Raw genomic sequence first — 26042 nt, forward strand, 5'->3', positions numbered from 1 at the left:
TGAACAAGTAATTTGAGAGATGACTAACAAAACGTTTTCATGTAGAATCAAATTTTAGATAGAGACCCACATAATACATAAATTACATATTTGTATTACCACAATACCTAATGAGAACAAGAACAAGTATGTTCTGGGACATTGCCAAAAGCCAACTTATAGCTGCGTTCCCATGTATCTTCAGGTGATGCTTCTGCATGAGGAACATGACGAGGATTTTTCTCTCTTTTGTCTCCTTTTATCTGCTTTAATGCATGCTTAAGGGCAGGCAACAAAGCCTCCATGCATTCTGCAACCGCATTAGGATTTCCAGGCATATTGATAATCTGAATATACAGTAACAAACGATACTCCCATCAACAGACAGCAAATGACAGAACTCAGATTGCCAGAAACACTAATAATGAAAAGCTTGCCAATCATGCAAAGGATATTCCATTTCTTTGTATGCACATATGTTGCCGAGCAGGCAAGGGTTTTTCTCTAAATTCACTAACATATAACTGGATCCTTACCCATCATGGCACGAATTATTCTACTAAATTAAAGAGAGAGAGAGAGAGAGAGAGAGAGAGAAAAAAAAAAAAAAACCTTCCCTGTCATGCTGCCATTTAAAATATTAACAAAGCGGCACACTGTCTTACCAGTGTTGACCCTCTTATTCCTGCCGCTGCACGTGACAACATAGCAAATGGTGTCACCTGTTTTAGAAGAAGAAACAGGAAAGAATTTTTTTAGCAGAATGTCAAATAACTTAGCAGGCAGCAGTTAGCTCCAGTCAATTTCTTCAATATATAATCCAGCGACTGAAGATTTATTAAGATGTGCATAAGTGAAGTCCTTTGGCATTCCATATCAAGTATAAAAGAGAGAGAAGAAACTAAATGACACATTAAGCACAGCCCACAAGGACAAAACTACTTGAATTATGTGCCACACAAGGGACAATGTTTTATTTATATTCAATCTGTTCAGTTGCCTTCTTTTTAAACCCTCCTACAAGAAAGAATTGAAGGTACGCTTGTAGTACAGGCAAACAGATTGAATATGAAGTAAAGTGAACAACAAAAGAGAGAAAGAGAAGGCAATGAAGGCAGCAACAGGTGAAATAAAAATCATATTACCATAGATTATTATTTTAAGATATTGAACTGTTCCAAAAGTAAAATAAAAGTTTCCAAAAACTTGCATTAATGCATAATTAACTGGTCAGTTTTCATAATATAATCATATTGTGAATGCATAAAAATTAGGCAAGTTAAAGAAAAACTCCAAAAGGTTTGGCCTAACATTCTATTTGAACATTTTTCCCCCCATTTTAATTCAACACTGCCATTCTTGAGTTCAACTCGACATTTTGGTCCTTCTATAGATCAAAACAAAATCATTTTAATCATAGTAGCAACATTTTTGGACCTAGTTTTAGCCAATAACGGACCACGGCATTGATATTGAAATAGAGGGGACCAATGCGTATAATGGGCCAAACACCAAGGAGTTTGACTGCAACTCTCTCAGCTCAAGCAATATTCTATCTCTACATCCACTGGTACATAAAAGTTAGACATTTACATGGTACTAAATACAAATACAAAGTAAAACACAGAAACATGATAACAGTGAAGGTTTAATCATTCTGCTTAAAATACCATTTCCAATTCCGTTGTATATAAAGTTAGACATTTACAAGGTATTAAATGCACATACAAGTAAACCTCAGAAACATGATAAAAGTGAAGGTTTAATCATTCTACATAAAATACCATTTCCTATTCCCTTGTATACAATGATCAGCACAAAATCAAGTATTAAATCCTTGCTAAGATAAATCAGTGCTTTGTTTCATACCCGAATAAATATAAAACGAAATTTATTTGATTTTGTAATAACATTGTCTCATCAGATGTCAATTTCCAATATTCTTTTAATTAGTCAAGGATCTACACAAACAAAGAGGATGAGAACCACAAAATATATACAATAGTGACATTGTTACTACCTTTAAACTCTCTTGCATCATGACATACAAAAGGCCAGGTGTTTCCCTCTCAATCAACTCCTTTGTTGCTTCAGGAGTCACATCTCTTGGGGTGAAGCCAGTGCCACCTTCATCAAGAAAATAAAATTAGAAAGAGGAAATGAAGCAGGACCTTCTACTAGAGATTTTAAGTCTACATATTTTAGAAAGAAATTAAGGAAATTTAATTAAGTAGTATTTTATTTATTTAGGAGTTTGTATTGCTTTTATATTCCTAATTAGTGTTGGTTTAGTATCTGAGTATCTCTTCTTTTGGGATTCCTAATCCTAATAGTAGTAGGACACTTATTAATCTAATAACATAGTTATCAAAGGCTCAAGGCGCACCAAGGCGCTAAGGTGTCTTGGAGCCTAGGCGCAAGGCGCAGGCGCGCGCCCGAGCGAGCCAAGGCGCAAAAATAAAAAAAAAATAAAAATTAAAAAAATTATAATTATGCTATCACACCTCAAGTAACATAAAACTACATAATAATAAATAACAAATATGCAAGTAATAATAAGTTTATAATCCAAAAGAGGTAAAAATAAACTACTAAAAGTTAAAAACACTAATAAACTAGTAAACTACTAAATGTTCAATCCACATCAATAGAAATATCAAAATCCTCTTCATCTTTTTCATCTTCTTCATCATCTGCTGGAAAAAATGGAAAATTGCAACTGCTGGAACAGTGCAAAAACAGAGAGAGCATGGCATTGGCAGCCAAAAAAAATTGCAGAAGAAGAAAGTGCAGTGCAGAAACAGTGTAAGAGAGAGAGAGAGAGAGAGAGAGAGCCTGTTAGCACAAAAAAAAAAGAAAAAAAAAGATGCAAAAGAAGAAAGTGCATTGCATTGCAGGAACAGTGCAGGAAAGAGAGAGAGAGAGAGAGAGAGAGAGAGAGAGCATGGCAGCCCAAAAAAAAAATGAAGCAGAAAAAGAAAGTGCAGCACAGGAAAGGGAGAGAGAGAGCATGGCACTGGCAGCAAAAAAAAAAAAAAAAAGTAAGAAAAAAATGCAGCACAGGAAACATGGGAAGAGAGAGAGAGAGAGAGAGAGAGAGGGAGAGGAGAAGAAGAAAAAGAAGAAGAAAACAATAGCAAAACCATAAAATTAAAATATACATACCAGGTTTATTTAATCTCTTCCTTCCCTCTTTTTCTTCTTCTTCTTTTTCTTCTTTTTTTCCTTTTTGCTGGTTGCTGGTCTGGAGTCTGGACAAGCTTTAAAAAAAAAACCTAGCTTATATATCCAGCGCCTTGACTCACTGGGGTGCGCGCCTCGGTGCGCCTTGCCTCTCCTGGGGCGCCTGAGGCGCACCTTTGATAACAGTATTTAATAATACCCATGCATCCAATTATTTTAAGAGAGCTTATTATTATTATTATTATTATTATTATTATTATTGACAATTGAGAATTAATAAAACAAAATAAGAAACACTAAACTAACACTAATTAGGAATACTAAAGCAACACACATTCCTAAATAAATAAAATACTACTTAATTAAATTTCCTAAATTTCTTCCTAAAATGTGTACACTTGAAATCTCTAGTAGAAGTTCCTGCATCATTCCCCTTGTTTGAAAAGAACTCGACTCCAAAAAGTTGAACTGCAAATGAGAATCCAAGAGAGAAGGATCCAAAGTTTGAAATTCTTCCTTAGTAATCCAAGTAGCCTCAGAATTGGAACAACCTAATAACTAGTCCTTACAGTGGCGAGGATTAGGGTAAAAACAAGAAAGACAACAGGTGAAGGAAGAAAAGCTCACAAAGAAAGCCAAAAAATTCAGATTGTATTCTCTCGTCAATTTTGATCGGCAAAATGGATCCAAAGGTGCTTTGATACCAAATTGATGGACTAGTTTTTAGTCCATAGATATTTGTGTATCTAAGTATTTTAAAAGAGCTTATTATGATTATTATTGACAATTGAGAATTTTATTCCTTTTCCCTTTGATTGTTCTATTGGTTCTACATCAAAAAAAAAAATGCTCAAGACAACGAAAATAAGAAATAAAAAATAGGCAAGCTACAGAATGCAAGAAGCTCACCCAGGGTAAGGATGAGATCCATTTTATCGATATCACTCCATCTCTGCAAAACATCTTTGATTTTGATTACATCATCTGCGACAACAGCCATTGAAACTACTCTTGCCCCTCCTAACTTCTCTGATGACGAATTTACAACTGATACTGCTCTAGGTCCACTGCAAATGATTATTTATACATCATAGTGCTTAGATCCATAAACAGAACTGTTAACAAATTCAGTCAGCTCAAATAAGGACTTCCATTCCCTAAAGTATTAAAAACAACAACATCATCATCATCATCATCATCATCATCATCATCATCATCATCATCATAATAATAATAATAAATCATTATAATTATTATTATTATTTCACTATTTAAAAATGGAATTAATTATAAAACAAGGATTTATTAGAAGCCACACATTGATTTTCTGATAGGAGAATTCAAGTAAAGCAATCCAGAGGATTCCACAACATATTTCAACATTACTTAATTGAGTATGCTGCATGTGTCAGGATCATAAGAGATATTACTTAGCTCAGTGATATGCACAATACGAAGAGGTTTGAGAAAGTTGAAATAAGTCAGTAAGGAGGCAGGAGAGAAAAATAGATTCATAATGAACTATTAAGATTTATAGTAGGATTTCTAGCTAAAAGCCATCAACATGTCCTACGAAGGTATTATGTCAAATGCTGTTGCTAAGTATGTAGTGTTTCTCATTGTTGCAAAGTATGTAGTACTTCTCATGTTTCACTTTAACAAGGAGCAATATCAACTCCGCTATTTTGTTTTAGCATCCACTGTGTGACCTCTCTGAAATTATTATTCAAAAAGGTGTATCTAGATGCACAACATGTATGATTTGCAACCCCCCCGCCCCCCAACCACAAAACAAATAATAATAATAATAATAATAATAATAATAATAATAATAATAATAATAATAATAATAGATTTGCAGATACAGCCATCTCAGTGTAGAAAATGAAACGAGCTTAACAAATGTGACTACCAAGACCATTGCTTTCATTCACAAGCACAGTCACTGTGCAACAGAAATGGGCCTTCATGGATTAAAAATGGCAGCCAACTTGGAAATTTTACTTCAATGATATATAATACTTCAAATTTTGATAACCTTTATCCAACATATAAACTTGTTTTTGTTTGACTTCTTATTTAAGTATTTTTCGACTAATATCTCTAACCACGTAAGTGAAGATAGCATAATATACATATAAAAATTTAAAGAACACAATCAACCATTGAGCAGCTATTGCTTTAAGGAAGAAGAGAAAAAAAATTGTAAATAACTTTTTGACAAAATGCAACAGTCAATAAATAATGGCTATAACAGTTGATGACATCTGTAATAGCGATTGAAGTGGTTGTGTTATGTAATGACCTATACATAGCTGTAGCTCAAAATACTATTTCACATCACTTTTTTATTAATCCATGACCATCAGGACAGTAAATAGCATAATGTTGCAGAGCATTCACCATTTCCACATCTTACTATGATGAGGAACATCAACTCTGTTTTATCACTTTGGCATCCATAAAGTCACCCTTTTAGAAATATTAAACCAAAGAGATGTATCGAGATGCATTCGCTCTGAAAATAAACTTTTCTATTATCCATTTTGATAAGGAATGGAAAACAAATCTATCTATATATTATATACTATGGTTTTAAAGCTAAGAGAAAGTGGAAGTTTCTCTAATTTTATGACACCTCATCTAATTTATTAATTTTGATGATTGATTTCAAATTGGTCATTGTTGGAATCCCTTGATTTTAGGAACACAGATTATTAGCATTAATTGTATTTTCCTATTGTAATTAGCTTCCTATTTTTTAGTTTTCTATTTAGGTCTGGTTCTTTGTATATAAATAGGAGCCTTATATATCATTTTTATCATTAAGAAAAATACAAAGAAAATGCCCTTAAATATCAATTTCTTTCATCATGGCATAAGAGCATTCGATTTATTAAGACGGGCTTTAGTACTATTCATTGATAGTGTTCATGCACACCATCCATCAGTACTATTCATGGATATTGTTCATGCGCATTGTTCACCGACATTGTTCACAACAAGTGGACCTTTTTCCAGCATTTTTTAATTGTTCCTCATGTGTTGAGCCTCTATACAGCTCTTGTCCTTGACCTAGCCACAAGCAAATATGTATGTTAAGATATGTACCATAAATAGCTAGGATATGTGTATCTGTAGTGATTGTATGAATATATTTAAGTGCTAGAATCGTGGCTATAATTACGTATTTAATTAGGATTGTATTTCCTATTTAGTTGTCCTGTACAGATTATAAATTGATACCATTGGCTTGAGGGAATAATCAAGCTCTTCAATCATTCTCAATATTCTTCTTCTGTTCTATTTTCTCACATGGTATCAAAGCCCTCGGTGGGTCTGATTTGAAATCTGAAACAAAGTCCTCATAGGGAGAAACTTTTCCTCTTTTTCCGGGCAATTTTTAGGAGTCCGTGGCTGTCACAGCCTAGCCTAGTGGATTACCCATCCCAGGATCAGTCTCAACCACGCTGGTCCCGTCATCTGTTTCTCACTTTTTTGTCACTACCTCTTCATACAGTAGGCTTCTGATGTATTTCTGAGCAACATTTCAGTGTGCTTCTCTTGCCAACATGTCTGAGATTGAGGAGTCCTCCAATACAGCCTCCAACACAGGTTCTGAGATTCTCACATCCATATCCAACACAGGTTCTGAGATTCTCAAACCTATATTTTCTTTCATTGGTAATTCACCAGTTATTATACTGTTAAATTAGTAGGAAGTCAAAATTATATGTCTTGGGTTGCATCAGTGAAATTATGGTTTATGGGGCAAGGGTATGATGACCACCTAGTTAAAAATGCCATAGATATAGCTTTAACAAATAAAGCTAATTGAACTAAGATTGATGCTCAATTATGTAGTCTCTTATGGCATTCTCTAGACCCAAAATTACTTAATATTTTTCAGTCTTGCAAAACCTGTTGCAAAGTCTGAACTAAGGCGAAAACCTTATATACAAATGATGTGCAGCATAGTTATAAGATAGTATCAGATATGGTTCATCTACAGCAAAATCAACAAGATATGTCTAGTTATTTGGGACAGGTAGAATCACTGAAAGATGAATTTAGTTCTATCATGCCATGTACTGATAATATTTCTGAGCAACAGCGAGACAGGTTCTTCATGGTTTTGGCATTTATTAGGCTAAGACCTGACCTTGATTCTGTTAGAGACCAAATATTAACTAGTCCGGTTATTCCCACTCTAGAGGATGTGTCTGCCAGGCTTCTACATATCTCACTCAATAAAAATAATTTATCCGGAATTGAATCTTCAGTTTTAGCTGCACAAAATGAAAATCAATCGAGACAGGGTATTTATCAGAGAGGCAAGGGTAAAAGGCTCCATTGCACTTATTGTGATAAGAGTAATCACACTCGAGACACTTGTTGGGCCCTTCATGGTCGACCACCACACCCCATTCAGTCAAATAATGTGGTCCGATCAACTGCTCATATGGCTCAATCCGGTGAAAATGTTATTCTTCCATTACCTGATAGAAAAGTGTTATGGAAAGTCAATCACTATATTATTTCTCTGTATATTCTGTATTCTGTATTCCTATTTAGGATTTCTTATTTAGGATTTCTTCCTAATTAGTAGAACACAATTATAGGAATCAATTGTATATATATATCCATGTACATTAATTAAAATTAAAGGAGAATCATCTCTTTCTACATGATATCACAGCAGGTCATCTATCTAGGGTGACTATTTGTTCTCACCACCCAGCTAAGGAGAGACCTTGGCTTCCGACCGGCCGTCCCCTCTAATCCGATAGCCGGAATCCAAGCGCGTGAGGCTCACGCGCCTAACTCAGGTTCTTGCCGTTTCTTCACTCGCCGGCCGGTAGAGGTGCGTCTACTGGCCGATGGAGGTGCGTCCGCCGGCCGTTTCGACTCCGATCAGCTTCGCCGACGTCACCTTAACCCCCTTATTCCACCATTGTGTGCTGTTGTCTGATCCAATACACCATTAAAAGACTTCTGAGGTTTGGCTCTCAGATCCTATTTCGGTATTTGCTTGATTTGTGATTTTGGGTTATTTTGCGGCTGTAAGCACTTTAGATTAGCGTTTCGGTTAGTTTTCTTTATCTCAACAAATGGCAGACAATAAGAACGTTATTTCTGATGTGATTCCAGTGATGACTAAGATCACGAAACACAAACTTAATGGTTCGAATTACCTGAAGTGAAGTAAGACTGTTAGAGTTTATTTGTGTTATGGAAAGTCAATCATTATATTATTTCTGTGTATATTCTGTATTCTGTATTCCTATTTAGGATTTCTTATTTAGGATTTCTTCCTAATTAGTATAACACAATTATAGGAATCAATTGTATATAAATACCCATGTACAGATTAATTGAAATCAATGAGAATCATCTCTTTCTACATCCCTTTCTACATGGTATCAGAGCAGGCCATCTAGGGTGACTATTTGTTCTCACCACCCAGCTCAGGAGAGACCTTGGCCGCCGACCGGCCATTTCGATTCCGATCAATATTGCCAGCGTCGCCTCAATCCCCTCATTCCACCACTATGTCTTTGTTCGATCCAAGACACCATTAAAGGACTTCGAGGTTTGGCTCTCGATCCTATTTCGTATTTACTTGATTTGTGATTTTGGATTATTTTGTTGTCACAAGACTTTGGATTAGCGTTTGGTTAGTTTTCTTTGTCTCAACAAATGGCGGATAATAAGAATGTTATTTCGATGTGATTCCGATGATGACTAAGATCACGAACACAAACTTAATGGTTCAAATTACAGGTGGAGTAAGGCTGTTAGGGTCTATTTGCGTAGCATTGATAAGGATGATCACCTTACTAAAGATCCACCTCGATGATACACAACAAACTTGGCTAAGGGAGGACGCTCGGTTGTTTTTGCGGCTTGAACTCGATTCACGGTGAGGTAATTAGTTTAATTAATCACGTGAATTTGTTAAAGAATTGATGGATTACTTAGATTTTCGTATTCGTAAAGGGAATATCTCGTATTTATGATGTTTGTAAGGCATTCTACCGTCTTTGAGAAAGAGAATAAGTCTCTCACGGCTTATTTTATAGATTTTAAACGGGTATATGAGGAACTTAATGTATTGTTGCCTTTTAGTTACGATGTGAAAGTTCAAGAGCCCAACAGAGCAATCGGTGTTATGAGTTTTCTTGCAGCCTTCCTTCAGAGTATGAGATCGCTAAATCTCGAATTCTTTCGATTCGAGATTTCCTCTTTGCATGAAACATTCACACGGGTCCTTCGTGCAGAGTACCCAATCTTCACACTGCCAAGAGTGCTCTTATTAGCCGTAATCCAAATGGACAACAGGGTAATAGAAGAGGAAGTAGAGGAGGAATTACAGCATGAAGTAATGGCGTAATGGAGAGGCTAGTTCTAATCAGGACTCAAGAGGAGTCATTTGTTATTATTGTCATGAGCACGCCATACAAAATATAATTGTCCGCAACTTCAGAGGAAAAATCGGCGATCACAGGATGGCAAATATGGCGTGAGAGGATTCTACGGTATCTTCCTCCGAGAAAAGCTTTTGGTATCTGCAGGATTTTGCACGCTTTTCCCGATGTCGGCATCTCTAAAGCCTACCAGTTCCCCTATCATCTGCGATCATTGATCGAGTAAATCCACTACATGCCTTGTGTCTTCCTCATCCAAATGGGTTATTGATTCGGTGCAACAGATCACATGAAAGTAATTCTAGTCTTACATCTACTTTTCAGTCTAATCCCACTTCCTCTACTGTTACTTTAGCTGATGGTTCTACTTCTTGTGTCATGGGTTCTGGAACTGCGAATCCGACTTCATCAATTTCTTTGTCATCTGTTTTGTGTCTACCAAATTTCTCTTTTAATCTACTTTCTGTTAGTAAACTTACTCGTACCTTAAATTGTTCTGTTTCCTTTTTTACGATCGGTGTTTGTTTGAGGATCTTACGACGGCGCATTATTGGTAGAGGACGTGAGTCGTGGTCTCTACATTACGGAAAATAATGTACCGCGATCGCTTGTTTGCTCAAAGATCGTAACACCTCTTGAAGCTCATTGTAGATTGGGTCATCCTTCTTTGTCTACCATGAAGAAGTTGTGTCCTCAGTTTCAGTCTTTATCAGTACTAGAATGTGAGTCGTGTCAGTTTGCAAAACATCATCGTTTGCCTTCTGTGTCTAGAGTCAATAAACGGGCTTCATCCCTTTTGAGTTAGTTCATTCTGATGTTTGGGGTCCTTGTTCTGTTACTTCTAAAACTGGATTTCGTTATTTTGTTACTTTTGTTGATGATTACTCTCGTGTTACCTGGTTATATTTAATGAAGAATCGTTCTGAGTTGTTTTCTATCTTTTGTGCCTTTTGTAATGAAATCAAAACTCAATTTAATATTTCTATGCGCATATTAAGAAGTGACAATGCTAAAGAATATTTTTCAGCACAATTTCAGTCTTACATGACACAAAATGGCATTCTTCATCGTCTTCTGTGTGGATACCCCATCCCAAAATGGCGTGGCCGAAAGAAAAAATCGGCATCTTCTTGAGGTAACTCGTGCTCTTCTTTTTCAGATGAAAGTTCCTAAACACTTTTGGGCGGATGCAGTTTCTACGGCATGTTTTTTTATCAATCGTATGCCATCTTCTATCCTTAATGGGGATATTCCTTATCGCTTTGTTCCCTACAAAATCTTTGTTTCTGTTGAACCCCGTATTTTTGGTTGTACTTGTTTTGTACGTGATGTTCGTCCATGAGTTACTAATTTGGATCCAAATTCTCTCATTTTTTTCTTCCTTGGGTACTCCAGATTCAAAAAGGGTACATTGTTTCTCTCCTACTCTTAATCATTATCTTGTTTCTGCAGATGTCACATTTTTGAGTCCACTCCATTTTTTCTCAATCATCTGTGTATGAGAGTCAGGGGGAGGAGGATGATATATTAATATATCCTGCCCAATCAATGTGTAGTCCTCTCTCACAGCCTGTTTGTTCTGTGGATAGACCTACTCGGCGTCCCGTTGTTGATGTGTATTCCAGGAGATTGGAGATTCGACTCGGATCCTCCACCGGCTACTTCGTTGGGAGATCTTGTACCTCATCGATCATGATTACGATCTAGATTTACCCATTGCTCTTCGTAAAGGTAAACGTTCATGTACTTACCCTATCTCTTCTTTTGTTTCTTATAATCAATTGTCTACTTGTTCTATGTGTTTTGTTAATTCTTTAGACTCTGTTCCTATCCCTAATCTGTTGGTGAGGCCTTTGTCTCATCCCGGGTGTGTCTTGCTATGAAAGAAGAAATGGAGGCTTTAGATGCTAATGGTATATGAGAACTGTTGCCTTCGCCCACTGATAAGAAAGCTATTGGTTGCAAATGAGTATTTACAGTAAAGGTAAATCCTGATGGTTCTGTGGCTAGGTTAAAAGCACGCCTTGTAGCAAAAGGATATGCTCAGACATATGGGGTTGATTACTCTGACACTTTTTCTCCTGTAGCTAAACTTACTTCTGTTCGCTTGTTTATCTCTTTAGCAGCTACATATGATTGGCCCCTGCACCAATTGGATATCAAGAATGCTTTCCTTCATGGTGATCTTCAAGAGGAGGTGTATATGGAGCAACCACCTGGGTTTGTTGCTCAGGGGGAGTTGGGTAAAGTTTGTAGGCTTCGAAAGTCTCTTTATGGCTTGAAACAAAGTCCTAGGGCCTGGTTTGGGAGATTCAGTGAAGCAGTACAGGAATTTGGTATGCAAAAGAGTAAGTGTGATCACTCAGTATTTTATAAGCAATCTGAGGATGGTCTAATTCTCCTGGTAGTCTATGTGGATGACATTATCATCACTGGGAGTGACTCTGCAGGTATTTCATCTCTTAAAACCTTCCTCCAAACCAGTTTGGACCAAAGACTTGGGATTATTAAAGTATTTTTTGGGTATTGAAGTTATGAGAAGTAAGAAGGGTATTTTCTTGTCTCAAAGAAAATATGTCATCGATCTATTGACAGAGACAGGAAAATTAAGTGCTAAGCCTTGTAGTGCACCAATGACTCCAAATTTACAAATCATAGCGAGGATAGTGAGTTGTTTGAAGATCCAGAGAGATACAGAAATTGGTAGGAAAATTGAACTACCTTCTTGTCACTCGTCCGACATTGCTTATGCCGTTAGTGTGGTAAGTCGGTTTATGTCTTCCCCAACCTGTTGCTCATTGGGAAGCCTTGGGACAAATCTTGTGCTATCTGAAGGAGCTCCAGGAAGAGGTTTGTTATATGGTAATCATGGGCATTTGAATGTTGAATGTTTTTGAGATGCCGACTAAATTTGGATCTAAGGTTGATAGGAAGTCAACTACTGGATATTGCGTTTTTGTTGGAAGAAATTTGGTGTCTTGGAAAAGCAAGAAGCAGAGTGTAGTTTCTCGATCTAGTGCTGAATCCGAATACAGAGCCATGGCACAATCAGTATGTGAGGTAATGTGGATATTTCAATTACTAGATAAGACAGGTTTAAGACCCCCAACTCGCGAAATTGTGGTGTGATAATCAAGCTGCTCTCCATATTGCTTCTAATCCGGTATTTCATGAGCGGACCAAACATATTGAGATTGATTGTCACTTTGTTCGTGAAAAGATTCAACAACAGATCATCTCAACAGGACATATCAAAACTGGAGAGCAGTTAGGAGATATTTTCACAAAAGCTCTGAATGGAGCTAGGATTGACTACATTTGTAACAAGTTGGGCATGATTAACATCTATGCTCCAACTTGAGGGGGAGTGTTATGGAAAGTCAATCATTATATTATTTCTGTGTATATTACGTATTACGTATTCCTATTTAGGATTTCTTATTTAGGATTTCTTCCTAATTAGTATAACACAATTATAGGAATCAATTGTATATAAATACCCATGTACAGATTAATTGAAATCAATGAGAATCATCTCTTTCTACATCTCTTTCTACAATTTGGGTAGCATTGATAAGGATGATCTCCTTACTAAAGACTCACCTACTGATAATACACGGCAAACTTAGCTAAGGGAGGATGCTCAGTTGTTTTTGCAGCTTCGGAACTCGATTCGCAGTGAGATAATTAGTTTAATTAATTGCTGTGAATTTGTTAAAGAATTGATGGATTACTTAGATTTTCTGTATTCTGGTAAAGGAAATATCTCCCTTATTTATGATATTTGTAAGGTATTCTACCGTGCTGAGAAAGAGGATAAGTCTCTCACAGCTTATTTTATGGATTTTAAACAGATATATGAAGCAACTGGCTGTTATGAGTTTTCTTGCAGGCCTTCCTTCACAGTATGAGACTGCTAAATCTCATATTCTCTCCAGTTCTGAGATTTCCTCTGTGCATGAAACATTCACACGGGTCCTTCATACAAAGAGTACTCAATCTTCACAGCCTGCCAGTAGTGCACTTATTAGCCGTAATCCAAATGGACAACAGGGTAATAGAAGAGGAAGCAAAGGAGAAATTATAGGCAACAGAGGTAATCAACGTAATGGGGAGGCTAGTTCTAATCAGGACTCAAAAGGAGTCATTTGTTATTATTTCCATAAGTCTGGCCATACAAAATATAATTGTCCGCAACTTCAAAGGAAAAATCAGCGATCACATATGGCAAATATGGCAGCAAAGGATTCTACAGCATCTTCCTCTAAGAAAATTGTTTTGGTATTTGCAGAGGATTTTGCACAGTTTTTTCAGTATCAAGCATCTCTAAAGCCTACCAGTTTTCCCTGTCACTGCGATCGCTGAGTCAGGTAAATCCACTACATGCCTTGTGTCTTCCTCATCCAAATGGGTTATTGATTCTAGTGCGACAGATCACATGACAGGTAATTCTAGTCTTCTATCTGCTTTTCAGTCTAATCTCACTTCCTCTACTATTTAGCTGATGGTTCTACTTCTTGTGTCCCCGACTTCGTCAATTTCTTTGTTATCTGTTTTGTGTCTACCAAAATTCTCTTTTAATCTACTTTTTGTTAGTAAACTTACTCATACCTTAAATTGTTCTGTTTCTTTTTTCCTAACCAGTGTTTGTTTCAGGATCTTACGACGAAGCAGATTATTGGTAGAGGACGTGAGTCAGGTGGTCTCTACATTCTGGAAAATCATGTACCACGATCGCTTGCTTGTTCCAGTACCTTAACACCTCTTGAAGCTCATTGTAGATTGGACCATCCTTCTTTGTTTACTATGAAGAAGCTGTGTCCTCAGTTTCAGTCTTTATCAGTACTAGAATGTGAGTCGTGTCAGTTTGCAAAGCATCATCGTTTGCCTTCTGTGTCTAGTCAATAAACGGGCTTCACACCCTTTTGAGTTAGTTCATTCTAATGTTTTGGATCCTTGTTCTGTTACTTCTAAAACTGGATTTCGTTATTTTGTTACTTTTGTTAATAATTACTCTCGTGTTACCTGGTTATATTTAATGAAGAATCGTTCTGAGTTGTTTTCTATCTTTTGTGCCTTTTGCAATGAAATCAAAACTCAATTTAATATTTCTGTGCGCATATTAAGAAGTGACAATGCCAAAGAATATTTTTCAACACAATTTCAGTCTTATATGATACAAAATGGCATTCTTAATCAGTCTTCCTATGTTGATACCCCATCCCAAAATGGCGTTGCCAAAAGAAAAAATCAACATCTTCTTAAAGTAACTCGTGCTCTTCTTTTTCATATGAAAGTTCCTATACAATTTTAGGCAGATGTAGTTTCTACAGCATGTTTTTTTATCAATCGTATGCCGTGTTCTATCCTTAATAAAGATATTCCTTATGCTGCTCTGTTTCCTACAAAATCATTGTTCCCTATTAAACCCTGTATTTTTTGTTGTACCTGTTTTGTGCGTGATGTTCGTCCACATGTTACTAAATTAGATCTGAAGTCTCTCAAATGTGTCTTCCTTGGGTACTCTCGGCTCCAAAAAGAGTACTGTTGTTTCTCTCCTACCCTTAATCGTTATCTTGTTTTTGCAAATGTCACATTTTTTTAGTCCACTCCATTCTTTCCTCAATCATCTGTGTATGAGAGTCAGGGGGAGGAGGATGATCTCTTAATATATACTGTCCAACCAATGTCCAGTCCTCTCCCACAGCCTGTTCCTTCTGTCTCTAGACATACTCGACCTCCCATTGTTCATGTTTATTCCAGGAGATTGCAGATTCCTGACTCAGATCCTCCACCAGCTACTTCTTTGGGAGATCCTGTACCTCATACTGATCATGATTCTGACCTAGACTTACCCATTGCTTTTCATAAAGGTAAGCGTTCATGCACTTAACCTATCTCTTCTTTTGTTTCTTATAATCAATTATCTTCTTGTTCTTAGTGTTTTGTTACTTCTTTAGACTCTGTTCCTATCCCTAATACTGTTGATGAGACATTGTCTCATCCTGGCTGATGTGATGCTATAAAAGAGGAAATGGAAACTTTAGATGCTAATGGTACATGGAAACTGTTGCTTTTGCCCACTAGTAAGAAAGCTATTAGTTGCAAATGGGTATTTACAGTAAAGGTAAATCCTGATGGTTCTGTGGCTAGGTTAAAAGCACGCCTTGTAGCAAAATGATATGTTCAGATATATGGGGTTGATTACTCTGACACTTTTTCTCCTGTAGCTAAACTTACTTCTGTTCACTTGTTTATCTCTTTAGCAGCTACATATGATTGGCCCCTGCACCAATTAGATATCAAGAATGCTTTCCTTCATGGTGATCTTCAGGAGGAGGTGTATATGAAGCAACCACCTGAGTTTGTTGCTCAGGAGGAGTTGAGTAAAGTTTGTAAGCATCGGAAGTCTCTTTATGGCTTAAAACAAAGTCCTAGGGCCTGGTTTGGGAGATTCAGTGAAGCAGTACAAGAATTTGATATGCAAAATAGTAAATGAGATCACTCAATATTTTATAGGCAATCTGAGGCTGATCTAATTCTCCTGGTAGTCTATGTGGATGACATTGTTATCACTGGAAATGACTCTGCAAGTATTTTATCTCTTAAAACCTTCCTCCAAACCCAGTTTCAGACCAAAGACTTGGGATTGTTAAAGTATTTCTTGAGTATTGAAGTTATGAAAAGTAAAAAGGGTATTTTCTTGTCTCAAAGAAAATATATCCTCGATCTATTGACAGAGACAGGAAAATTAGGTGTTAAGCCTTGCAATGCACCAATGACTCCAAATTTACAACTGTTAGCAGGGGATAGTGAGTTGTTTGAAGATCCAGAGAGATACAGGAGATTGGTAGGAAAATTGAACTACTTTACAGTCACTCGTCCTGACATTGCTTATGCCGTTAGTGTGGTAAGTCAGTTTATGTCTGCCCATGATTACTATTGCTCATTGGGAAGCCTTGGGACAAATCTTATGTTATTTAAAGGGCGCTCTAGGAAGAGGTTTGTTATATGGTAATCATGGGCATTTGAATGTTGAATATTTTTCAGATGCCCATGAACCAACTTAAGGGGAAGTATTGGAATTCCTTGATTTTAGAAATACAAATTATTAGGTATTAATTGCATTTTCCTATTGTAATTAGCTTCTTACTTTTTAGTTTCCTATTTAAGCCTAATTCTTTGTATATAAATAAAAGCCTTGTATATCACTTTTATCATTAAGAAATACAAAGAAAATTCCCTCAAATATTAGTTTCTTTCATCATCATCATCATCATCATCAAATTTTTTGAAACTTTTAATCGTAAATTTTAGTCTATTATGTTTTCCAATTAATAATATATATTAATTATTAAATTATTATAACTATTAGATAGGGTTAACTTTAAAAGTGTTTAAACAAATGTGATTAGGAATTTGTATTTTTTGCTTTCTTTATTAAATATTAAAAAATTTTCTTGATTAATTTGTTGTTCATAGAAAGTGAGAAGAATTTATATAGCTTTTGTAATTTATCTTTCATTTTGTTTGTAGTTATTACTAACAGAAATTTTTCCCATAGAATGATTGTTATTTGGTATAAACTTAATTTGTGCTTCAAATTACAGTTGTTTTCTAAAATTTAATATTTTACGAGAAATATTATTTTGTTTAATGAATAAAATGCTTGGTAATAGATAATAACATATTATAATTTCAATGCATACAGAAAATTGATAGTGTTTTTAAAAATTCATAGTTCTCCCTTATTTTTCGTCACTCTTTTTCTTCAATAACACCACATTAATTTTTAATGAATGTGATTTATATATCGTTTCCAATCTCCTCTTCATGAATCTATGTATTATACTATTAAAAACTTTTTAAAAGATAATATAAAATAAATTCTCAGTAGTTCAAACTTACACAATTATTAATATAATTTTCAAAACAAATTTAACATCAAAATTTTTAAATTCGCACAATTCACGGACTAATGGCTAGTAATGCATAAATAAGTCAACATTAAGAATACCTCATCTAAGTGCAAGAAAAAAAAAAAAGAGTAAAAAGTTTTCACTTTTGGCTGATAAAGACTATACGTTATAATTTTTTATAAGGGCCAGTTTAAAAAATTTTTAAAAAAATAATGAATTATAGTTGTTTTTACAATTCTAGCACAAACTTTAATTCTTATCAATTATATGCAATAACTTTTTTAAAGCATATGACCCTTTGGGCTCATTGTCACTAGTTGAGGTGATGATGTGGTGGTTAACAGAAAAAAAAAATTAAAAGCATAAAATCCACCATTTATCCAATTATGAATTCAATCTCCAAAGAAGTTGCAAAATCTTTGGTGGCACTATCGAAAAACTAACCATTTTCATAAAGCACACATTCATAAGATCCCCCACTGCATCCCCATGGTTCTCGAACCCCCTTAGAGAAATCTGTCTAGAAATACAATCAATTGCATCAATACAACTCTCCTCTACTAAGGAATTGAGAAGGACAAGGTAACCAACGCAATCCAAGTCAAGATCGTGAAATTGCATTTTACCAAAAACAATTGGAGTGCAACTTGTAGTTTCCCAACACAAGGCACCTGTTGTGGACGCATTTGTTGACAAGAATTACCAGCAGTGTGGGAACCTCGGCAAGAGAGATTGAAATGGCGGAATTCACTGGCAGAATTATTCCTTTATAGAGTTTTTATGATATTCCTATTTAGTAGAGTAGTTTCCTTTTAATTGCAAGCCCTAGAAGGAAATTTGTTGTTATTGAGACTCTTTTTATGCGGTGTAGCCTGTGTATAAATGAGGCAGTATTATGTCAATAAAACCAAGCAGATTTCCAATTTTCACGAGGTTTGAGGCTCTCTCTTAATGAGTCCTAAGGTAGTAGAGCTCCCCCTGACAAGTTCTAAAATTCAGTCACCATAGGCTCCTCATGGGGTAGAAATCGCAATAAGGGAAAGGCTTCGGCATTGAAGAAGATTTCGTGGTCAATCTTCCTGTGACGTGATCCCAAACTAATGAACATAACAGCACCCAATTACCAAAGTGCTGAAAAATCCAACTCTAAGATCATTATTAAGAAATTTGAAACCCGTAGAGTTATCAAGGAAATCAAGCATGAGAAACATAAGCTTGGCCTTAGAAAGGATCTTGAAGATGGCAAGGAAGATTGCATGAGTGTAGTTGAACCCATGTTGGCTACCAGCCCAATTGAATAAAGTAAGGCAAGGAGGACATCATTCTTGCCATTGCCATGATAAAGCATCGCCAGAACCAATGACTTAATGAGGCAAAGACCCAATCGCAAGCAAGCTTATCCACCTCATCTTGGGTGCTTAGAATCTCAAAAATCACATCCAAGTATCTAGTGTTTCTGTGCTGGAACCATTCCTTAAAGGATTAGACGTCCTTGGCATTAAAGCTGGGATTGAAATTTGATGTGAAGTGTGTGTTGGGAAGGATAGGTAAGCTACCCTAGAGGCTTATGAATTAAAGTGTGATGCCCAATAAAAGATGACTGAGATGGCTAGAAGACTGCAATTGAATTGGATTCTTAGCTCATCGTTATTGCTTTTGAAACCCTAGATAAGAAGTAGAAAGGAAGTGGCGCTGGAGAATGGTGGAGGAGATGTATCGGACAAATCGATGCATTTATGCTTTTAGTGCATGTTCAGTAAGGTTGTTGTTTATGGTTTTTAGTTTCTTTAAATAAAAAGCTGGTTTTCAAATTGTGGTTTTAGATTTTAAGAAAGTCATGTTTTCACTTTCTCTTTGGTCTTTAACTGCCTTCTTCTTTCTTTCTTTCTTTCTCCTTGTTCATTCACCCACATAAAGATGATGTTATGTTCTCCTAACCTATTAGCAAACAGTAACTTTGTTTTCTTTTGATGCACATCCATCCTTACATACTACAAAAGACTATAGTTTGGGAGATGAATTGATGAATTGAAATTTCTCTTTCATTCGTTATTTTGTTTATATTTCAATGGGTACATAAATTGAAATCACCCCAACATAAATTACTAAAGGCAAGCCATTATAAATCAAGAAAAAAAAATGAAAGAGAAATTTTAAAGAGAAGATGACAGAGAATTTGAAATTGGAAGATAAGATGAAATTAAAGTCCAAAAAAAAGAGTTATTTATGTTTCTTCTTAGAATAATTTACAAGTTGAAGATGGCAGCTGGATAAGGTGAAATCAATGATTGGTGCCCTTTATCTTCTAAACCTCAATGATGATTTGTTCCTTAGTCAAGCAGAGAAAATAAAAAGGAAGGATCTTCCCTTAAATCAACAAATGGCAGGAGAGAGTATTAAAAGAAAAACAGAAGCACCAAGATAAAAACCAAGATATTTGGTTTTGTTATTATCGTTGCCGGTTTTAGAAGTGTGTTATGAAAAAGAGTGAAAAAAAAAAAAAAAAGAGAACACAACACTTTTAATGAATGCCTTTCGAGTTTACTCTAGCAGGAAAAAAAAGAAAAAAAGAAAAGGGAAAACGGTAGTGATGTTTATGTTTTTTGAGTCAACTACCACATCATCATCTCAGCTCGTGATAACGAACCCAACAGGTCATATGCATTAATAGTTCTAATTCTAAAGTTGTAGCATATAATTGATAAGAATTAAAGTTGGTTCTAAAATTGTAAAAAGTGCTATAGTTCATGCTGTTCTATGACATTAGGCCTTTTGGTAAATATAAACTTCTAAATCAAGCATCTAAAACTACCATAAGCATTGATAAATAACATAAATAAATTATATTATTTTCAAAAAATATTTGAGTGGATTACTATTTGTCCCTACTTAGGTCATAATTACTAGTAGGTCCCTATTATTTGAAAATTGAACTAATAGGTCCCTAACATTTGATTTAGTGAACCATTTGGTCTCCCTATCCACTTTTCCTTTAGTCAACCTTTAAAAAGCAGTCAAAGATCTAAAATACATGTGAAATTCCAAGAATACCCTCCATTAACCATTTTTTCTATGAAAATATTTTTGAAATTATTGCTTTTCAAAAATCATAAAGAGAAGTTAGAAACAAAAAATTATTTGAAAATATTTCTTTAAACATTTTTTTCTTGAAATTTTTTATTTATTAATGGGGTAATTTTGGAATTTCACATGCATTTTAGGCCTTTGACTTTTTTGAATGGTTTGCTAATGGGAAAGTGGATGAAGGAACTAAATGGTTCACTAAATCAAATGTCAAGGACCAATTTGTTCGAACTTTAAACAGGAGGGACCTACTAGTAATTATGACTTAACCTCTGGGGTCATATAGTAGTTCAATAATATTCTGTAAGCAGAAATCCTAAAATTTGTTTAGTCAGTCCCTCTAAAATAGTGGTAAAACAAGCAAAAATATCCAGTCTGCAAAGCATGAATCCAAAACTCCAGTCCAGTTGTCACTGTTATTGAAAAAAGTAAAAAGAACTTCCATTAACATACCTTCGATCAGGCCCAGCCCCTGCTGCAACAGTATCACTAACTGTTAGGATTGCTACCCTGAACTCAGCATTCTCAGACTCATGTTTACTTATTTCTCCAAATGTGTTTCTTTGCCTTGAATCAGCTGAAGCTGAAGATAGGCCACTTTCAACAACAGCAGTACTGCTTAAATCAGAAATAATGATCGCTGAGACCAATGTTCCAGCAGGAATCACACTGCCTGTTGCTGGCAACTCCAACAGAACATTAGCTGATTTCATACTTAAAAGCCGGCTGCTCATCTGATGACCAGTGCTCTCAGCAACAAATCTGGTGTGAACAAGGGAAAGATATTTAATGCAATTAAAAGGCTTCGAATTTGTACTAAAATGGGGGAAAAAGTCAGAAGAGCAGGTTATAGTAGGATCCAATTCATGACCAAAAAGCAGTATCGCCAAACAGCTTACCCAGGATTGCCTGATCCATCATTAGCCTTCCATCTAATAATGGCACGGTGAAATTCTGGTCGGATTGGATCTGCTTTTATGGGCTGGAGAAGACGAGCCTGCAATCTGCATAAGGGATACAAAACAAATAGACTGGCTGAGTCAAATCCATACATGTCTGAGTTTCATTTCCAAAAGTTCAAAGCAGGTCCTAGAAAGGGAGATCAAAGTTTTAGAAGTCTCAGCAACCTCGGAAGATGAGGATTTGCCCATCCAGAAAGATGGCGGATGGCAGGGACTACAAAGAGATGGAAACAAACAAGACAGCTCACTGGATTTCCAGGCAATCCAAATGCAAGAATTTTTTCTGACATAGAATTCTCTACTGGTTTTGAATTTATTTCTGCAAATGTCAAAGGTTTCCCTGGTTTCATGAGAACCTGAAGAGCCAATCAATGACAATGAGTATACTGAATTAAAAAAAAAAAAAAAAAAAAAAAAGCTTAAACATGTTGATTCCAACAACAAAGATACAATCTAATTACTTAACTTCATAATACAAAATTTAAATTTATGAAACAGAAACATCAATTTACCTTGTTGAAATGTACCATCCCTCTCCTTTCAAGCAATGGTTTGACAAAATCCTTGTCCCCCATGGAAACACCCCCAGAAGTTAGAAGAATATGAATACCAGCAGAAAAGGCTTTGTCCATTGTCCTATCAAGATCTTCTTTATCATCACTAGCAATTCCAAGATCAAGAACCTTGCATTGTTGCTGTATTGCAGCTGCAAGTAACATAGCACGATTGGAGTCCCTAATCTGCACAAATATCTGAACTGGTTAAATATTCAATACTAAATGGTATAACCAATTGAACATATTATGCACTTTCAATTAAAATCCAAGGGGGATAAACGATGAACAATATGTTGATATTCATAGCGAACATCTATGTTCACAAGAAAATTTTAATGAATCCAATATGACAGGCATATACAGCAAATTAAGGTTCACGTATATAGCTCTTGCAAAGAAACAAATGTACTCAGAAATATAACACAGCCACGGTAAAAGTTATGAACCCATTATAATATATTGAATCCAATAGGTCCATTTTTTAACTAAAACTAATATTTTTTTCTTTCTGCACTTCCAATGGACCAATGGAAAACTTAGTATATGGCATATGACCTTGCATACCCCTCAAGTCATTAATAACTTAAACGCCTATGCCGTAGAGTTGAGCATATTGTAAAGCATGACGAGTTTGCTTGAGTAGTGCTAATAAATTTAATTGATGTTCAAAGAATTCTAATAAAGAGTCATGACAGACTAGTCTTAATCTTATCCACACTCTATGAGTTCCAGTTAGCACATTTAACCTTCAAATGCGTAACCCAAGGGCATAGGTAGGTCAACAGCCAACAAGAAGAAGAAGATGAGAGAGAGAGAGAGAGAGAGAGAGAGAGAGAGAGAGAGAGGGACTTACAGAAATCTTTATAACTAACAACTTCCCACTAGAATAATGATCAGAAATGAAAATTTTTAAAGCATTATTATATAACATTGCAACCTTATCAATCCATTAGCAAGGCTGATGAAGAAACAAAGATTTGCTAAGCAAATTCCACCCAGGAATTTGGTAACAACCATAAACAATCATTTTTTTTCTTCTCAATAATATGCACCTTGCTTGTGGAATATGAAGTTTTCTGAGACAGACAGTACCTGGCCACGACTTAGACAAGCAGTTGTCGGTTCCACAAGTTCATCTCCTGTGGAAAGCACAGCAATTGTTGGTGTAGGATATACCTGAAGCATAGTATCTTCTGTTAGATGTTTCCTGATTCATGAAGCTCAAAAGCAGACGAAAGACAATACCTTCACTGTCAGAACACCAACAGTAGCAAGCAGGCCAATTTCTGAAGCGCCTAATCTTTCTCCAGATTTTAATACTATGGCATACTTCTCAATGTCACATCCCTGGAAATGGCAACTTGAATAAGCTTTAAAGAATAAGGTGACATAAGCATGAGTTTAACAAGCAAGCAAATGTACTGGATTTTAACAAACATATGGTAAAAACAAAAGCAAACAAACTTGTTATACTGCATTTTGATATCCTGGCCATTACAATTTTGTAGTCTAATTTCTTCATATGAGAAAATAAGTGATAAAAATATAAGGTAACAAGCAGGCTTAACCAATATAACGCATGAATCATCAGTTGCTGACATGAAAAAAATCCTCTAATAAAAACTTAAAAGTAGGTACCCAGACAACATAGCAAATATATGGACAATTTTACCCTTCATATTATCAACAGAATTTGGTATTGGCTTTTTTCTAATGAGCTATAAACGACGTTTGTTTAATTTAGCACCCCAAAAACATGGTTTGCTTTGTCACTCTCAAAGAAATGAAGACTACATTATCTAGCACTTGTCTTGGTCCAATAGCAGGAACAAACAAATATAGAGCATCCTTATGAAGTCTTCTAAAACAGAAAATTCGCAAACTATTTAAGAGATTTTTATGGACATTAGTTTTCTATTGTCCATGTTAAGACTTCACAGGATCCCCCCCGGTTAGGTTACTTAGACTCAAGTTCTCCATAGGCTAAACTTCAAATGTTTTCCTATCTTTTCCCAAAGTAAACATTTTTGGCAGCCAAAATACATGTTTATATCAAGAGGAGAAGCAAAAAAGTATAATACCACTATACTAGATGTTTATTTGAGAGGACACATTCTTTTCAGCCAGCACAAAAAAAAAAAAAAAAAAAAGAAAAAAACCGGTTATTGACCTCATGACATCATCCATCAGTTTGCTTTCCAACCATTAAAAATTAAAGTTCCTTTATATTATACTTATATAATTTTAGTGATTTAATATGATAATTACATTTTAAGGGCGATTAGCTCCAAATATTATTAGAAGGAAAAAAGATAAGACAGCGTGCAAAATCATACCACAGGACGAATATCAACACCTTTGCTAGTCTTCACCAATATTCTTACTCGTTTTGATTCAACTGAACCATCATCAACTACTTCAGTATCCTCAACCTGAACAACTGCATCAGCACCATCGGGTATCGGTCCTGAAAAATGAAGGATGAACAAAATGTTACAAAGAGAAATATCTTTATTAGCTCAACTAACTTCTAAGGCAACACTTCAATTTCCATAAAAAAAGTATTCAGGTAATTTACCAGTATAAGACATAAAAAAATACACTTCAAGAATGGGCCATCAAATTGACAAGCAGAGAAGCCATCTCAAATTCTCAATTGATTAACACTAAATAGCAATGGCAATCAACATAGAGAAGATTTGATAAAAAGAATACTAAAGGAAGATGATAATGATGATGATTAAGAAACTATTAACCTCCAGTCGTTACATAAGCAACAGTCCCAGGAGTGACAGTCACACCAAGCCCATCATTCCCAGCTCTTGATTCAGTAATTATCGGATATTCACCAGGCCCATCTGAAGCAACTACTGCATAACCATCCTGGGCAAAAAAAAAAAAAAAAAGTATTATACCAGAAATTCATATACTCAAAATACCAGAAAGGTCGACTGTAGCTATTGGAGGTCATTTATTTACCTTGATTGAAGCTGGGTATGGAGGCAAAGGGTCAGGCGCACGAATATCCTCGGCCAGGACCTTACCCAAAGCATCGTGGAGTGGCACCATTATTGGTGGTAGCCGCTGAGCCACCGAGAGAACCGTCGCTAGAGCCTCCTCCACTGATATCATCGTGGGTTTTGTGGTGGCATAGGATGGTGTTTGCTTTCCGTTTAGCCCCATTTTGGAGAATAATAAAGCTAAGACGATAGAGAGAGAGAGTTGGACTCTGGAGTTTGGACTCCGCCGGCTGAGAAGATGGTAAGACCCTTTGATTCGTCTTGAAGTTCCAAAATTTGTCTTGAAGTCCAAAAAATTCAGAAATTGCAATTGAGCCCATATTAGCCATACTTGCATTTAAAAATAGTGTAACTCAATGTACATCAGATATAAACTCAAATAAAAATCAACTTAAAAAATTAAATATTTATATTAAAATTTATATAAAATTAATTAAAATGTTGATAATATATTTATAAATTTAAATATGAATATCAAATTTTGATATTTAAGTTAATGATTGTTTAGTCGCACCCTTCTTTGAATATAAAAATTACTGATGAGAGAAAATAAAATATAAAAAGAAAATAATATTAGGTATTTGGGCAGAGTGGAACACCTGTCAAGTACGCATGCTGTGATTTAAAAAAAACAAAAAGTTGAAATCCTTAATTTGTGATTAGGGATAATAAAGGCTCAACATCTTCTAACTAAACTCTATTAAAATGAATTTGATTGTGTATAATTAAATTTTGAATAAATTTAAATTTAAAAAATAACATATATATTAATTTAAATTTTATATATTAAATATTTATCATTCAAATTTATTTATATAAAAATTAATTAAATATAAAATATATTTTTCTAAAAAAATAATATTTATAAATTTTATATATTCTATTTTAAATAAATAGAATTTAAATATTT

General features: G+C 35.3%; 1 protein-coding gene across 2 annotated transcripts; it reads right to left on the reverse strand.

The window, feature by feature from the left end:
• LOC110670522 (molybdopterin biosynthesis protein CNX1) lies at positions 1 to 25427 on the reverse strand. 2 transcript variants are annotated; one of them, XM_021832603.2, is made up of 13 exons: positions 25092 to 25425; positions 24869 to 24995; positions 24449 to 24579; positions 23358 to 23459; positions 23205 to 23288; positions 22068 to 22295; positions 21721 to 21911; positions 21493 to 21597; positions 21047 to 21355; positions 4072 to 4229; positions 2000 to 2106; positions 645 to 701; positions 1 to 326 (listed from the first exon to the last, which is right to left on the reverse strand). In XM_021832603.2, exons 1-13 carry the CDS (start codon positions 25293 to 25295, stop codon positions 108 to 110), a joined length of 2022 nt encoding a protein of 673 aa, XP_021688295.2. In that variant the 5' UTR covers positions 25296 to 25425; the 3' UTR covers positions 1 to 107. The 2 variants fall into 2 exon arrangements, 1 of the variants encoding a protein (XP_021688295.2); XR_009149449.1 differs by lacking the exon at positions 1 to 326 and adding an exon at positions 3145 to 3239 and having other exon boundaries at positions 25092 to 25427.
• Positions 25428 to 26042: the final 615 nt, after the last annotated feature.

This window comes from Hevea brasiliensis, chromosome 6, assembly GCF_030052815.1.
Source record: "Hevea brasiliensis isolate MT/VB/25A 57/8 chromosome 6, ASM3005281v1, whole genome shotgun sequence".
Taxonomy (NCBI): Eukaryota; Viridiplantae; Streptophyta; class Magnoliopsida; order Malpighiales; family Euphorbiaceae; genus Hevea; species Hevea brasiliensis.